Source organism: Plecotus auritus, assembly GCF_963455305.1.
Source record: "Plecotus auritus genome assembly, chromosome: 2".
Taxonomy (NCBI): domain Eukaryota; kingdom Metazoa; phylum Chordata; class Mammalia; order Chiroptera; family Vespertilionidae; genus Plecotus; species Plecotus auritus.
The window spans coordinates 169,134,042-169,151,072 of NC_137771.1; the positions used below are offsets into that span (position 1 = coordinate 169,134,042).

General features: G+C 39.5%; 1 protein-coding gene across 3 annotated transcripts in view; it reads right to left on the reverse strand.

Moving 5' to 3' along the window:
• Positions 1-1,926: 1,926 nt before the first annotated feature.
• Positions 1,927-17,031, reverse strand: part of MIX23 (mitochondrial matrix import factor 23) — a 33,744-nt gene continuing 18,639 nt past the window's right edge. For 2 of the 3 annotated variants that reach the window (XM_080656068.1, XM_080656070.1), the window contains 3 exons: positions 11,620-11,766; positions 6,301-6,360; positions 1,927-2,231 (listed from right to left, as the gene is read on the reverse strand). In XM_080656068.1, coding sequence (XP_080512194.1) covers positions 2,181-2,231; positions 6,301-6,360; positions 11,620-11,766 — 258 coding nt within the window. In that variant the 3' untranslated portion in view covers positions 1,927-2,180. The remainder of the gene's footprint in view (positions 2,232-6,300; positions 6,361-11,619; positions 11,767-17,031) is intronic. The other variant, XM_080656069.1, reaches the window with a different exon arrangement.

The following is a 17,031-nucleotide window of genomic DNA, read 5'->3' on the forward strand; positions in this document are numbered from 1 at the left end:
ATTTTAGCAGACCTGGAATTCTGGAAAAGCTGTTATAAATCCTTCCCTAAGATTCCGTTTCTGAATTCCCACCTGAGCATCAGGAAGATCTTTGTGAGGCTTATCTTTATTCTTGCAATTCACTCATACATCCAGTAATTATTAAGCATCAACTTTCTATCAGGCACCCGTCATTAATAGGTAAGTCCTGTACAAAAATCTTATTGCTGAGTCTAGAAAAATATTTCTTGTTGAAGACTAGGTTAGCCCTAGCTGGTTTGGCTCAGTGGATAGAGCGTCAGCCTGTGGACTGAAGAGTCCCAGGTTCGATTCCGGTCAAGGGCACATGTCCGGGTTAGCAGGCTCGATCCCCAGTGGGAGCATGCAGGAGGCAGCCGGTCAATGATTCTCTCATCATTGATGTTTCTCTTTCTCTCTGAAATCAATAAAAATATATTTTTTTAAAAGACTAGGTGCCGAAACCGGTTTGGCTCAGTGGATAGAGCGTCGGCCTGCGGACTGAAGGGTCCCGGGTTCGATTCCGGTCAAGGGCATGTACTTGGTTGCGGGCACATCACCAGTGGCAGGTGTGCACGAGGCAGCTGATTGATGTTTCTCTCTCATCGATGTTTCTAGCTCTCTATCCCTCTCCCTTCCTCTCTGTAAAATATCAATAAAATATATTTAAAAAAAAAAAAAGACTAGGTTACCATCTTCACAGTAGGTCTTGTGTATCAATACCCCCAACAACTAAGGTAGTATCTGACCCACAGTATGTGCTTAAAAGTTCTATTAAAAGAATGGCAAGCACTTAATACTTGTATTGCTCACTTCCAACTGCATAATCTGACTAAGATCAACATACTAAATACACAGGCCTACCCATGACCCAGTTGGTCAATCTCTCTGTGCCAGAGCCATGTGGCTTAAATTGTGGTAGGCAAAATCCTAAATGGCTCTCCAAGATACCCCACTCTAATCCCTCAGATGGTGAATGTGAAACATTATATCTGTGATCTTACATTACCTGGCCAAAGGGATTTGCAGATGTAACGAAGATGCTGATTATCATGGTAGGCCTAAACTAATCACACAAACACTATAAAAGCTGTTTGTGTAGCTTACACCAGAAAAGGAAGTCATACTCTAAGAATGAAAAGGATTCAACGCACTGTTGCTAGCTTGAAAAGGGAGGCAGCCATGTATCAAGAAATGTGGATAGTTTTCAAGAGTTTAGCCCATGCCAGCCGGCAAGGAAATGGGGATTTCAGTCCTAAAACAGAGGATCTAAATTCAGCCATCACACTGGATGACGCAGGAAGCAGATTCTTCCCAGAGAATGCAGCCTGGCTGACAACTTGGTCTCAGCCTGTTAGACACTGGGCGAGAACCCAGCCTAGCCTGCCTGGGCTTCTGACCTACAAAACTGCAAGATAACATACAGGCGGGATTTTAAGCTGCTAAACCTAGTAATTTGTTATGCAGCAACAGAAACTAATACAATCATCCTGTACTAAAAAGTGCTTTGTTTTTTGCAATGATCAAATCCTGATAGTTTTTTTCACTGACTTTTTTATTACTATCATAAAGCCCTCCTCTGCCTTTCCTTTTCTGAATTTGTTTTACTGCTTCCTTTTCATGGTCCACAGAAGTACTGTCCAGGAAAAAATTTCCATTGCATTTGAGAACAAGAGAAGCTAACATACTAAGAGAAAGTTTCTTTGGACAGGATCCAGCCTATAATACTGCCCTTTTTACTTAAGAGCAATAAACGTACAAACATAAAGGGATAAAACCATCAGCAACCCAAAAGGTCCATGTTCATGCCAATAAATTCATAAAAATCAAAAAGGTATAATACAAATAAAATCAGATACTAAAATTGTGTTCATATTCTCTTATAAGAACTTACTGTCTCAACTTGGAAAATCATCAAATAAATATATACACTGAGTCAGAAAATTATTTTAATAGTTACAAAACATTTTTTTTTTAAACAGAATCAGTATAAAATAGCAGTTGATTTCTCCATAATTATCAGAATTATTTATACTTGAGGTCTTGGCTAAGTGGGGCTGAAATCAACAAAAGGTCTTGGACTGTTGGCTCAGGGATCGTCCTGGGAAGCCCGCCTTGCTGATGTCTGTCATGCTTAGCTCTTATGAGATGACACGGTCCTTTTAAAAAAAAAAAGGAGCTTTTTATTCATTCTTTGGAGGCTTGAAGTGAATTCGGCAGCGTTCATTAAACACCTAAAATATTTAAAGAGAAACAAGTCATCGAGTTATCAGTGTAAATCAGGCTTGGAGCTAAATTAAATTTTTCATGGTTCAGGAGGAGATATTCATTTGTCCCAGGCCAGCAGTTTTAGAAAGCAGAGTTTTCACCAGTTCAAACTGACTGACCAAGTGCTAAGAGCACGGAAAGCTTTGATATGCATTTATAAGGCAATTTTAGTATTTTAATAAAATTTAAATTATTCAAGGAAAAAAAATCATCACAAACTAGCTTACTTAGTAACTAACAAACATTTCAGTTCCATATTCTGGACACTTAGACAAAAATACCTAAAATAAGTTTAAGGTTTCATCCTTTTTAAAAAATAACTTGTATTTAAACATCGGTTGCGTTCTCCTAAATGAGTGCCAGATCCTTCTTACAAGTAGGTATGCTTGAAAGGAAAAAGTCTTTTGTTAAACTGTGTAAATTTATATAATGTGTTGTTCTATTTACTTTGCTTCCTAAAAATCTAAACAAATTACATATCATAAATGTTAAAAGAACATTCTGTGACTGTCTGTCAATATAGGATTGTGTTAACAAAAAATTTTGATACAGCCTTTCAATTGAATAAAATGTAAGCATACAAAAGAATAAGGGCCCGGCCAGTGTGGCTCACTGGTTGAGTGAAGATCTATGAACCCGGAGGTCACGGTTTAATGCCAGATTTGCAGGCTTGATGCCCAGTAAGGGGAGTGCAGGAGGCAGCCAATCAATGATTCTCTTTCATCATTGATGTTTCTCTCTTTCTTCTCCCTTCCTTTCTGAAATCAATAAAAATATATATTTTAAAAAAGGAATAAGGAAGCTCTTTATGTTCTGATTTTAAAAGCTCTTCAAGATCTAATAAGGGGGAAAGCAGTGTGGACAGTACACTTACATTTGTGTGACAAAGGGAGAAGAGTGAGTGTGTGTGTGCACATACATAAAGTTAGAAAAGGTGCAAATATCTGAACACTATACCATCCTTTCAGAGGGAAGGGAAAAGTGGCTATAAGAGATGAGAGGTAGAATTTTTACTGTATATACTTCAATATTTAAAAAAAAATCTTTTAATCATGTGTCTAAAAATTGTGAGTACTTTTCACCCTCAAACTTCATTAACAAGGAACAAATCATTTTTAAGGTTTGAAAAAAACCTATGTTGGCTACTGTGGACTATCTATAATAATAAAAGCGTAATATGCTAATTAGACTGGACAGCTGAACGACCTTCCGGACATCATTACGGACATCCTTCTGAATGAAGCCACGGTGGCAGGGGCCAAGGCAGAGTGGTTAGGGACAATCAGGCAGGCAGGCGAGCAGTTAGGGGCGATCAGGCAAGCAGGCGAGCAATTAGGGGCGATCAGGCAGGCAGGCAGAGTGGTTGGGGGCATCAGGCAGGCAGGTGAGTGGTTTGGGGCAATCAGGCAAGCAGGTAGGTGATCAGTTAGGGGCAATCAGGCAGGCAGGCAGGCGAGTGTTTAGGGGCATCAGGCAGAGTGGTTAGGGGTGATCAGACAGGCAGACGAATGGTTAAGGGCGATCAGACAGGCAGGCGAGTGGTTAGGAGCAATGAAGCAGGCAGGCAGAGTGGTTAGGGGCGATCAGGCAGGCAGGCAGGCGAATGGTTAGGAGCCAACAGTCCCAGATTGCGAGAGCAATGTCCAACTGCCGGTTTAGGCCCAATTCCGCAGGAATTCCTGCGGGATTGAGTCTAAAACAGCAGTCAGATATCTCCCGAGGGGTCCCGGATTGTGAGAGGGTGCAGGCCGGGCTGAGGAACCCCCTCTCCCCCGTGCACAAATTTAGTGCACCGGGCCTCTAGTCCTATATAATATAAGCCTAATATGCTAAGTGTCCGGTCAACTCATTGGCCGTACAACCAATCGAAGTGTAATATGCTAATGACATGCTAAGGCCGCTCAACCGCTTGCTATGACGTGCACTGACCACCAGGGGGCAGACACTCTGAACAGTAGGTTAGCTTGCTGCTGGGGTCTGGCCGATCGGGACTAAGCGAGACGGGCCAGACATGCCCTGGAGCCTTCCTGAGGTCCCTCCCCGGCTGGCCAACCTCCTGCATCTCTCCCCAGCCCTGATTGTGCACCGGTGGGGGTCCTCGGCCTGGCCTGCACCCTCTCGCAATCCAGGACCCCTTGGGGAATGTCGAAGAACCAGTTTCAGCCCAATCCCACAGGCCAGGCCGAGGGACCCCATTGGTGCACGAATTCGTGCACCGGGCCTCTAGTCATAAAAATAAAAGCAAAATCTACAGAGGGAGTTTTAAGGTGGTGCTATTATTCAACTTCTCAAGCTAGGTGGTAAATACATGAATGTTCATTTTATTAACATTCTTTAAATTCTACATGCTACATAAGCCTTGGCCTGTATATCTCACAATGAAAAGAAAACCTGTTGAAAATATATAGACTCCTTCTGACCCTTTCATCTTATAGTTCATCACATGTCAGTTCCCAGCCCTAACGTTCCTTTAAGTTCCCAACACTCAGACCAGAAGAGGCTTCAGATTAGTGGCCTTAACACAGTGGTTGGGACAATATATATAACTCAGCCGAGCTTCTCCAAATCCTTTTCCTAAATGACTTCCTAACTACTTTTGCTGGCCTACTGCACCATAGCTACATTTTTTTATTTTTAAAACAAGTGGGGGATCTCACTTTCTGTGGGGGAGGATGGAGTATACTTCCTTTATAACTAGTATCAAACCCAAAAATGCTTCACTCTTCCCACTACAATACATTTTACCTACATCAACCTCTGCACTGGATTTTTCAAACCTGTTATTTATTGTACCTCTCCTCCTCCCCATCCCAAGAGTAAATATTATCTCTCCAGAAAATTTAAATGGACAAATACTGCCAAAATTCTTTCAAGTAGCAAACACCTTATCACATTGGTGAACAGGGTTGGAATAGGAAATATTGGCAGAGGATAGAATAAAGAAATGTATGCGTCTCTCTCTATGGAACCTGCCCATGTCTTTCCCCACACTCTCCCCCAGGCATGTTTTCCTTGCCTCTCTCTCTTTCTCCTAAACTCCATGGGCCCTTTTTTTGCTTCTGTAACTTGTTTCCTGAGCCCATTTCTTCTATGGCTCACTTCTACCTCTGTAACTTTCTAAATATACTTTCTCTTAGAGTTTGAAAGGGGGCGGGAGGGGGAGGAGAAGAATGTAATAAAGCAAAGAAAATCAATTTGTTTCTGCAATTTATTCATGGCTCTGAAAATTGGTACATTTTAGTTTTTAGTTCAGTTAACCTCTCTCTAGATTAAACCCATACCATTGGTTACTTACAAAGGATAAAACAAAATTTTCAGTTCATTCTTTCAGATTTAATAGATTTTGCCCTTCAGAAAGGAGAGGGGGATATAGTTTTAGAAAGGGGTATGCAGACAGACATTTTTAGGAAACTAAAGTCAGGATTTTATGACTTTTTTTTTTTTTTTACTACATGGGAAGTCCTAGAATCCCCATCCACCTATCTAATTCCCAATCAGTACTATGCAGGTGGTAATAAGGATCATGTGAATCTAGGAACCATAAAAAGCCCTACTATCAGATACTGAAAAACTATGTACAAGAATGTTTCAGGGTCAGATGTTAGAAAACAAGCAACTGTGAAGGGTAGCTGATGTTATAAAAATTTATGGAAAGTAACTGGGCTCAAAAGGGCTAATTTTAACAAATAACCTCAGTGAAGGTTCTGAGTTAACTTGAGTAAAAATTCTAAATATCAAATATGCCCATAATTAGTATTAAAAAACATACAGAATGTCTCCAACTCTATTACCACAAGTCATACAATTCTACCATAACTGTAAAATTAGTTTTTATAAGATGATTCTATTTGGATGCTAACCATATCCTCTGTTCCGCCCCCCCCCCACCCCCCGCCCCCAACCCTCCTCCCAAGAGAAAATCTTCAGTTGCTTGTAAATGAAGGATCTCCATTCTTCTTAGGAGCCCTAGGACTCTCCTTACTCCTCCTCTCTTGGTTTCCCTCCCAGTTCTCTCAGAGCTAACATTATTCATACCTTCCAGCTTCTGTCATTTACCACTTCTTCAACATTCAGTTCTGACTGCATCCATTTCAACTGCAAGAAAGGAAAAACAAACTTACTAATAAGTTATGGAAATTTAAATAAAAAACTAAAACCAAACTCTATAATGTTTTCCCAACAAAACCAGCCACTGCTCCTGCTTTCTTTGTTAGCAGTATTACCTGGGTTAGATTTTGGAACCTTCTTTGACACACATTCTTTCTGTAACTAATCAATTGTTAAATCTTATAAAACCCATGGATCTCAAGCTTGAGAGCTTTAAAAAAAAAATCTCAAATTCCCAAGTAGTTCACAGAAGAAATAAAAATAGCCTATAAAGATAAATGGATGCAACCTCTATAAAGGACAATTTGGAAAGATTTATCAAAAATCTATAAATTCACATGTCCTTGAACTAAAAACTCCCAGTTCTGGTTACTGATTCTACAATACAGATTTGCAGACAGCACAGAGGAATAAAAAGAATGGTAAGGAGGTGGCAATCTGATTTAGATTCAGAAAAAGGACTTGGACAGGGAGGGGGGGGGGGACCAAAGAGAGGAAGGGGACTATATAAGGCCCAACTGATCTTGAAAGGCTTGAGTTTTCTACACCTTGACCATACAGCTCCAGAGGTCTAAGGCAAAAAATTCTGAAGTCTTCCTAATTTTCTTTATAACTGCCAACCTAATCATAAAAGTAGCCAATTCCATTGCTAGGTCCAGATGTCAGGGCCCATCATATTCCTAGTCACCTCTGGTAAGAGAAATCTGAAAGGAAAGAACCTAACAATTCCAGGAAAAGGGCTTGAAAATATTCAGAAAAATTAGGAGAAAAAAGCAAGAACTACAGGTTGAGACAGCTAAGAGGTCAAAACCAGAATGATTTCCTCAGGCCAAAGTCAAGACCCAGGCCATCTTGGCAACCATGAGTCGGAGACCCAGGCCAAAGAACCTGACCAACAGGATTATTGCTCAGGCAAGAGGTTTAAGAACGTTCACATCCTATATAATAAAGAGGTGATATGCAAATTGACCATCACTCTAACACACAAGATGGCCGCCCCCATGTGGCCACAAGACGGCTGCCACAAGATGGCCAGAAGGGGAGGGCAGTTGGGGGAATCAGGCCTGCAGGGGAGGGCAGTTGTGGGGGACCAGGCCAACAGGGGAGGGCAGTTAGGGGCAACCAGGCTGGCAGGGGAGGTCAGTTGGGGGGGACAAGGCCTGCAGGGGAGGGCAGTTGGGAGGGACAAGGCCTGCAGGGGAGGGCAGCTGGGGGGTGGGGAGACAAGGCCTGCAGGGGAGGGCAGTTAGGGGCAACCAGGCTGGCAAGGGAGGGCAGTTAGGAATGACCAGGCCAGCAGGGGAGGACAGTTAGGGGTGACCAGGCTGGCAGGGGAGGGCAGTTTGGGTGACCAGGCTGGCAGGGGAGGGCAGTTAGGGGCGACCAGGCTGGCAAAGGAGAGAAGTTAGGGGTGACCAGGCCAGCAGGGAGGGCAGTTGGGGGTAACCAGGCCTGCAGGGGAGGACAGTTAAGGGCGACCAGGCCTGCAGGGGAGGGGAGTTGGGGGCAACCAAGCCTGCAGGGGAGGGCTGTTGGGGGCGACCAGGCCGGCAGGGGAGAGCAGTTAGGGGTGACCAAGCCAGCAGGGGAGGGCAGTTAGGGGCAATCGGGCAGGCAGGGGAGCAGTTAGGCATTGATCAGGCTGGCAGGGGAGTGGTTAGGGGGCAATAGAGCAGGCAGGCAGGCATGTGAGCGGTTAGGAGCCAGCCGTCCTGGATTGTGAGAGGGATGTCCGATGGTGGGATCGGGCCTAAACAGGCAGTCAGACATCCCTCAAGGGGTCCCAGATTGGGCTGAGGGACACACACACACACACACACACGCACAAATTTCATGCACCGGGCCTCTAGTAATACTAATAAGACTAGAACTTTGTACTGACACAATGGCTCCTTGTAAATGCACTTCCTTGACTCAGAGCTGGTGTCAGAGTGCAGGCCAGTACACAGGACTGAAACTGGGGAACACGGGGAAGGGCTGCATTTCCACGACTGGTGCTCTGCTGTCAAGGAGCAACAAGCCTGAAGAAGCCTACCTGCACATACCAAAGCCACCTCAGTTTTGGATTTTAATCGGCTATATGGACCAGAAATCATTAAAGTGTCACTGCTCTCAAAGCCTGGACTATCCATCAGAGAAGTAACAGCTTCAAACAACATGCCACTAAGACAATCTTCAAAACTGCTCTCAAATATTTAGAGGGATACCATGTAGCAATGGCTTTAGACCTATCCTATATAGCTCCAAGGGAACGGTAAGGTGCAGTGATTTTATCCATTGCAGGGAGGCAGGTTTTCACAATACATAAGAAAACCTTTGAACAATTACAAAGAGAGAATGCACTGCCACAGAAGACAGTGAATTCCTAGACCCCTTAAGTAGTGGTTAAACAACATGTGGAAACCACTGGTTGGGAGATATTGTGAAGATGATTAATGTAACAAATACAGAGTCCCAGAGATCCAAAAAGGAAAGGAAAGGAGCTACTAGTTTGTATCAGTCAACATGCTAGTTCTTACATACTTTATTTCATTTAACTCTCACCAAAAAAAAAAAAAAAAAAAAAAAAGGAAAGCATCAAGTTACTGAGTATTAACTCCATTTTACAAACTGAAAATCAGAAGTTTCAGAGCAGTTATTTACAAGGTTACAAAGCCACCAAGTGGTAGATGGGATTTATTTCCTTAGAGCTGTCTGTCTGCCTTGGTAATCCATGTTTTTTTCTATTCTTGAACACTGCACATATTACAGCCAACTACTAATACAATTTCAATGCCACCAACATAATGCTACCTTTGAGATGGTTGTTTCTGAAAAGGCTCTGGGTCTTAAAACAGGTAAACTTCTTCTCAAAGGTCACTAATAGGTGACAGCAGTTATATAGTTCCAGCAAGGGATGTTATTTTTCTGAGTTAAGGATTCAGGTAAAGAAGTAGGACTTTTAAGACTGGCATCTCTATATATAAATTAAGTATGTCCACTACAGTAATCAGAATTTGACTATCAGTCACAACTTAATGTAAAAACACTGAATCCAGAGTCAGAAGAGATGAGTTCAAGTCCCGGATCCACCACTTACTAGCTTGTGATTTTAGGGTTTCAGTTAGTATCTCTGAGTCTCAGTTTCCTATACAGAAAATGAAGAGGTAGAGCTGGAATAGCTCTGTACAGCTGTCTCTTTCTGCCCTGACCAGGGAGCTCAGTTGGTTAGAGCTCTATCCCAATAAGGTTGCAGGTTAGGGCACATACGAGAATCAGCCAATGAATGTATAAATAAGTGGAGCAACAAATTGATGGTTCCCTCTCTCTCTCCAAAAAACAAATTTATTTCTTTTAAAAAAAGAGCTGTCTCTTTCTGATTCCATAATCTCCATAGCAAATAAAAAATTCAGGTTTCCTTACTTGAGTATTACTCATGGTTACCCTATAGTCCTACATGATATCAGGTAGAAAGCTACCTTTCCTGACTCACTGAGTGGTTTCTAAAGCTCCCCCTTTACAGTGGTCACCCTGGTGACTCTCTCTGGGTCCTAGAGGCAGAGGGCAGAACTGAGGGCGGGGCAAACTGTGTGACACTTCCAAACACTCACTGGTTTCTGAACTTTGCTCTCCACTAACAGTCACTTTATTCTTTGTTTGACAGAATTTGCAAATAGTGATTTTTCAGTTTCTGATTTACGAGCCCTGCCCTGCAGTTTTGTTTGTTAATAGCTTCAAGAGTGTTAAAATACAAAACCCAAAAACAACTACATTTTAACAGGCGATATATAAATTATCTCTAGGCCTTCATAAATACTAATAGTATAGCAAGATGACCATTAGAGAAGAAGTCCCCTATTGAAAAACCCACCACTGATGAATAAGCAGGTATAGAATGCAGGGCTGAAGCAGTCTCATGACCAAAGAGAGCAGTGGAGACAGTGGGTGAATCCTGTATCCAGTGAGACATACAGCATCAGGGGGATGATGAGAAAGTGCACACTCATCATGTGCAGCTCCAAGAACAAAGGCTTGAAAGAGATGACAAGGCCTCCTTTTCAAAGTTTGGCATCTTAAAATATAGACATTATTTTGATAATTGTACAGTGGTCATGTAAGAAAATGCCCGTCCTTAGGAAATAACCAACATATGTAAGGCTAAAGGGGTACAACATGCCAAACATACTCGCAAAAAGGCTCAGGAAAAAAAATGTGTATGTATGTATAGGTGGGAGGGAAAGGAAGACTGGGAAAGAGGGAGGGAAGGATAGAGGGAGAAGGGAGCATGAAGAGAACAGATTGTAAAGCAGGTGAAGCAAAATGTAAACAAATAGGTCAATATAGGTAAAGGGTACATGGGAATTCCTTGTACTATTCTTGCAACTTTTCTGTAAGTTTGAAATTATATCAAAATAAAAAGTTACCCCTAAAAGACCCCCAGGCGACAGTAATGCATCCCACATAGAAAAATATGGTACATATACATTTCACCTGTTTTCCTGACATGTCACATTTAAGGCTATAAAGAAGTGTTCTGTTTCATTAACTACACTCTGACGTCCACACCCTATCTACATTATAGCTGACTTTGGAAAATAAGGCTTCCTCTGACATAGCCCTCAGAGGGCACTTGCTATTTTCTTAACAGCAAAAGCTACAGGAATGGGAGATTAAATGCAATGTCCAAAAAAGAGACAAAGACCCAGAGCAACATCTCCATAGTAAGGAATAAGTTATAATGAGGTTGTAGTATATCTGGTTATATTAAATTATACTATATTTTAATGGATGAAGAGGTTAATGTCCTGAAGTTAATTATCTGTATATTTCAGCAAATTTCTATAAATAACACCAGAAGTAAATATTTTCAAAGTGTAAATACATTTAAGAAATGTTTCTTCTCAAGTCAAGCCTCAGGACACAGATACAGATGTGATTTCCCTAGATTTTCTGGTGTGGTATTGGTCTGAATTAATCCTTTTACCTTTAATAGCAGGAATTGAAATAAAATACAATTACATGTTTATTTTAGCTAAACCTGCTACACTGCATACATTCATGAAATGCACATTAATTTACCAATTTACCACTGAATATTTCCAAATGTAAAAATAAGGTCCACTGAAAATGAAGTTTTAATCTCTTGGTAATTTTTTTAAAGTAATAATCATACCTTACTCTAAATTTTTCATATTAAAAACTGCTTTTATTTTGAAGGCTAAGTTTGGAAAAACTTTGCCTCAGAAATGTAAACCTTATTCAACTTACCTTTGTCTGTTCTTTTCTAAGTTGCTTTAATAACGTTAAATCGTCCAAATTCTTTTCTCTCTCTTCTCGGAGGTGTTTTACTACTGATGAAGTCTGAGCTATACAATTTTTTATAAATCTGTCTCTACTGGTATGAGCCTCCATCAACTAAAAGAACAAAGGAATGAAAAAAGAAAAAAAAATCACACCAATTTATCACATTTTAGTGTTGTTTTTTAAATCCTTATTTTTAGACTATAGAAATGTAATACTTTCTAAAACAGTGTTTAAAAATTACATCTATGGAAGAGAAGATTGTGCTAATCAGCTAAGTCCCCTAAAAACAGATCAAAGGAAGCACCTCTGCCGGTGCCCGGGTGGTGCTCTTCCTCAATAAGCTCCCAGGGCTTCCTGCTCTCTTCCTGAACCCCTCTTCCTGCACCACCACACTGGACTCACCGCCTCCGTCTCCTTTTCCCTACCACGCCCCTCTCCTCATTCCATCCATGTGTTCCTCTACCCTACACCCACTCTCACACATCTTCTGGGCCACTTTCTATTGGTATTCTTCCTCTCTTTTTTTTTTTTTTTGTCCTTTCATGCTTTCTTCAGCCTCATGTTGTCACCAAATACAAGAAATTATAAAGTAAGTGATGTAGAGCAGCTCTTAGTTATAATAAAGAAAAACAAAGAAAGTTACTTTACCTATGTAAGACAGAGTCCTTTTTAAGATTTTAAAGTTTAAGTATTAATAAGGAAAAATTATGTATAAAGTACAGATTATTGATTCCATCAATTGTGTGTGTTGATTGAAAGGACATCTGACAGAACAACTTTTTACTAACCATCATGTTGATGTAGCAAATCCAATATAACAATTCACATCTATTTTCTGCCTTCATTCATTTCAAACACATTCCTATGATCACAGCCAAATTTTTATGACACCCCAAAAATTTGGGGCACAGAAAAAGCAAAAACACTAAAATATTATCACCATTATAAAGGTACATAAATAACAGTGGTTCACCTACAACTAAAATTTAAGTGTTAACTTGCTCCGTGTAATTATCCTTCTTCTTTCAAAGAGAGAATAACCTAATGTGGTAGTTATAACAGGGATAACCCAACCATTATATATATAAAATATAGCACTAACTTAACCATTCTATAAGCATTCTTCATAAGTTATTTGAAATACATCTCCCAGATGATGATATTGGGACCCTACGGTTGAGAATGACTGGTGTATCTTTCGCCTGGAAAGAATAAGCCTTTCCAGTTCTAGAGTGCAGTACTAAAAGTGCATTACTAGTAATTATAAACCATACCCATGGAAAGAGAAGGAATGTACAAGTAAACTGCCTGATAGACATTAACCCACCTATAGTAAATTTCTCTAATATGCTTCTTTTTTTTTTTCATTGTAACATTTGATTCACAAAGACAGCCTCAAGGCTCATATTCCAAATGGTTTAATATGCTGCTTCTTTACTTTTTTACTTCTTTAGGTATAATTACAGGAAATTAAAGGAGCCACTGAGGGCAGGGAACTACTCTTCCTAAAAGAGAATAAAAAGAAAAGAACCATCCTGAGAGTTAAGAAGTTCTTGTTGCTGCGTAAGACTGACTAAGAAATTAGCATTTCCAGACTTCAGTTTCCTCTTTTGTAAAATTCTGAGAAAATAATCACTGATATCCTTTCTACCTCTAATATTTAGGGGCAACATGACTCAATACACTGCTCAGATACCAGATGTTATTTAATCACCTTGATATTATGTCTAACTCCCCAGCAACTGGTGAAATAACACTCGCACCAACTAGAAGTGTAACAAAATAGTCTCACTTTTCTATCTGCATTTTAGTTTTTAGAATTTTATTTTAATATTTTTTCAATTCAGTTTTTCTTTAAATCCCTTTGGTTTTTGATATGATGGTCATTAAAAAATATATATTTATATATTTTCATTGATTTCAGAGAGGAAGGGAGAGGTAGAGAGAGATAGAAACATCAATGATGAGAGAGAACCGTTGATCGGCTGCCTCCTACCTGCTCCTTACTAGGGACAAAGCCTGCAACCAAGACCTGTGCCCTGACCAAGAATCGAGCCATGACTTCCTGGTTCATAAGTCAACGCTCAACCACTGAGACAGGCCAGCTGGGCTTGTTTTAATACTTTTAAATTTTATTTTTCAATTACAGTTGACATTTCTCTATCTGCATTTAAAAATCAAATTCAAATTTTGTACCTTTCCTTTCAGTCTCTCTCACCACTAAGTTTCCTTCTTTGGTTGGACTTTCCTTTACTGTTCCCCTCTTTAACTTGCCTCCTTCCTGTGGATAGACTTCTAGCTGCAGATCACCCTCCTACCCTCACCTGCTTACTTCTCCTTCATATTAGCCTCCTGGGAAACCACTTGATGTGAAGAGAAATTACTGGGCAAATTTTCTTTTACTCTGTATACTCAATTGTTTTAATCTGGTTTTCATGACCATCCTTCAATAAAATTCAGAATTCAGAGCCCGAAGAGGAATATGCCTGGACTTTTCTGTGCACCTATGTCAAAGAAATGAGGACACTTGATAATTAGTAATAGATTATGTGATATGAGCCTAGCAGAGGAAAATATCGCACTAAACCAGGCTTGGCTCATTAGCAACTCAGATGCTTAGGATCTGGTCATAGGAGAACTGTTTCTGATCTGTATGAAGTGCTTATCAAAGGAACTGAGGTAAATTTATTAAGAAACTTGGTAAACGGCAAGGAAGGCCTTTGAATATAGGGAAAAAAATCCTGAACAATAAGCATATCATAACCATACTTCCTTTGAGTTGGGGTAAGCAATTTTGAAACACAGACATTGGAATGAGGCAGGAGAATGATTCAAAACTAGTCTAAAGGAGGTTTATCTGGGACTTTTGGTTTTATTTGATCAAAACTTTAAAAACTTTGTTTAATCTAAAATGATCATGTCTTTTAATCACTATTTTAAAACAAAGTTTTCTGTCTTTAAGGGAAATATAATGCCAACAGTTGTCCTAATTACAGTATGGGGTTTTTTTGTGTGTGTGTGTTGTTGTTGTTGTTGTTTTTTTGTTGTTTTTTTGGTGTTTTTCTTTCTAAAGCAAAGGTTGATTCTAAGTAAACTTCAAATTAAATTCTAATTTCCTCAACATCATTTGGTTTGTTTTAGAACCTTGAGAATGACCCTTGGTTAAGTATCATTCAAATAAAACAAAAGCCCTGGCCACTGTGGCTCATTTGGTTGGGCATCGTCCAGTGCACAAAGGAAAAGGCTGCTGCTTAGATTCCCAGCCAGGGCACATGCCCGCGTGGCGGCTTGATCCCTGTTCCCTTGTTGGGGGTGTGCACGAGGCAGCCGACCAACGTTTCACTCATATTGATGTTTCTCCTATCTCTCCCTTCCTCTCTATAAATCAAGTTAAAAAAATAAATCAAACAAAAATTACGAAGTTTTGTCATAGCATTTTTGTGTGTTTTAAATCTTCTTCCAGAACTTCTGACAAAATGATGTAAGGGGAAGCATACCATTTTAGTATATATGAATCACCCTAAATCAATCATTATAACACCAATAATAGTTTTGGAGCACTATTCCAAGTTCATAGATGCTATATTGCTCAGAACTGATTTTTATGTTTATCTTGAGAACAATAAATAAAGCTAGAAAAATTTAATAGATTGAAGGGAATATGCTCTACTAAGGGGATCTCACTAAAATTATTTTATTTTTACTACAAGTAATTTTTTTTAAGATTTGTTATTTCTAAAACAAGTGCTTCATAATAACTTTGCTGATCATCTCCTATGAAGAAGCATCATTAGAGTGCAAATACTTTTTCATCAGCGACAGAAGGAAGGATCAGGGACTAAAGTAAGTCAGGGTGACTACAAGCAGCTTAGACATTTCATGGAGTTCCATTGAACTGAGACAATATTTGAAGGAACTCAGTGGTACTTATTAAAACTGTGCTGCAGATGGGATCCCTGGCACAAAACTACTTGGTAAACAATCTTTTGCATGATGTTCATGTTGCTGAATCCCTCTAGGACAGCGATTTTCAACTGGTGTGCTGTGGTACACTCGCATGCCATAAAAAATTTTAAAACATGCAATACCTGACTATTTAGCCAGGGGCACTGACCTCTTTTCCCTTAGATTATCAAATAAAAAACTGACAGCAGCTAACACAACAGTAGCTGTTTGGTGTGAATCAAAATTATACCTACTTTTTTTTGTCAGATCAGCAAAAAATATATTTTTCAATATGCTGCAAAATTTTAGTAAGTAGTTTATGTGTGTCATGAAATAAGAAAGGTTGAAAATTGCTACTCTAGGATAACAACAGAAAAAAATCCAAACATGTACCTAAGAATATACAAAACAGAAAGGTTCCAAATTTAGTATGCCAGGTTATCCTGGCTCAACAAAAGGATAACAAAAAACAATAGCAATAACTAATAATAGAAGCATCAAGCATTACTATGTAAAACATTTAGTACAGTAAGCACTTTATGTTAGCTCATTTAATCCTGTAAACAACTCTATGAACGAGATATTCTTATGATACTATTTTACAAATAAGGAAGCTAAGGCAGAGGTTATGTAACATGTTCAAGGTCATCTACCTAGGAAGTAGCAAAGGTGGGATTTAATCTAGATCTGGAATCCATTTTGTAATCACTACAATATAAACTTCTAAATTAATAAAAAGACTGGAAACAATTAAATAGGTTACAAAGATTATATGGGTAGTGGGGTGGGGTCACTAAAGTGATGATAATTTCCAGTTCTTTAGACAGCTACCCAAAGAAGCTAAGTGAACAGTCAAACAACCTCACAATAAATTAGGACTAGCATGATGCTCCCTACTTCCAATACTGGGTTCTACTTATTAAAGCCCACAACCCTGTGATTTTCTCAAGCCACTAGAATTACCTGACCACTCACTAAAATAATGTACTTTCATAAAAAAGCAGAACAAAAATAGCAGCAGTTAATGGCTTAAATTTAACTGAAATGAATAAGCTCATCCAAAACTGATTTTTTTTCATAACTGAGAAATGGACTTTAGGTTTTAAGTAATACCTTCTTTATGAGACAATGAATCCAAATAGTAATCTTGCAGTAGAGCCTAAAAAAGCAAATGCCATTTGAACTTTAGCTTCCATGTTAAAGAAAATATATAAGTAAAATATAAAAAATACTTAGCTACATCATTATTTCCTTCCGCTTTTAGAAAGTAAAGAGAGAAATAAAGGGCATCTTTAAGAGTCAATGAAAATACATACTTGAAAAACCAAAGTATCAGGAAAAGACATTTTTTCTGTGACTTTCCTTCTCTCCCAACCGCCAAATGCTTCTATTCCCCTTCCTGACGAGTAAGGGAAGAAAGAAGACATAGAA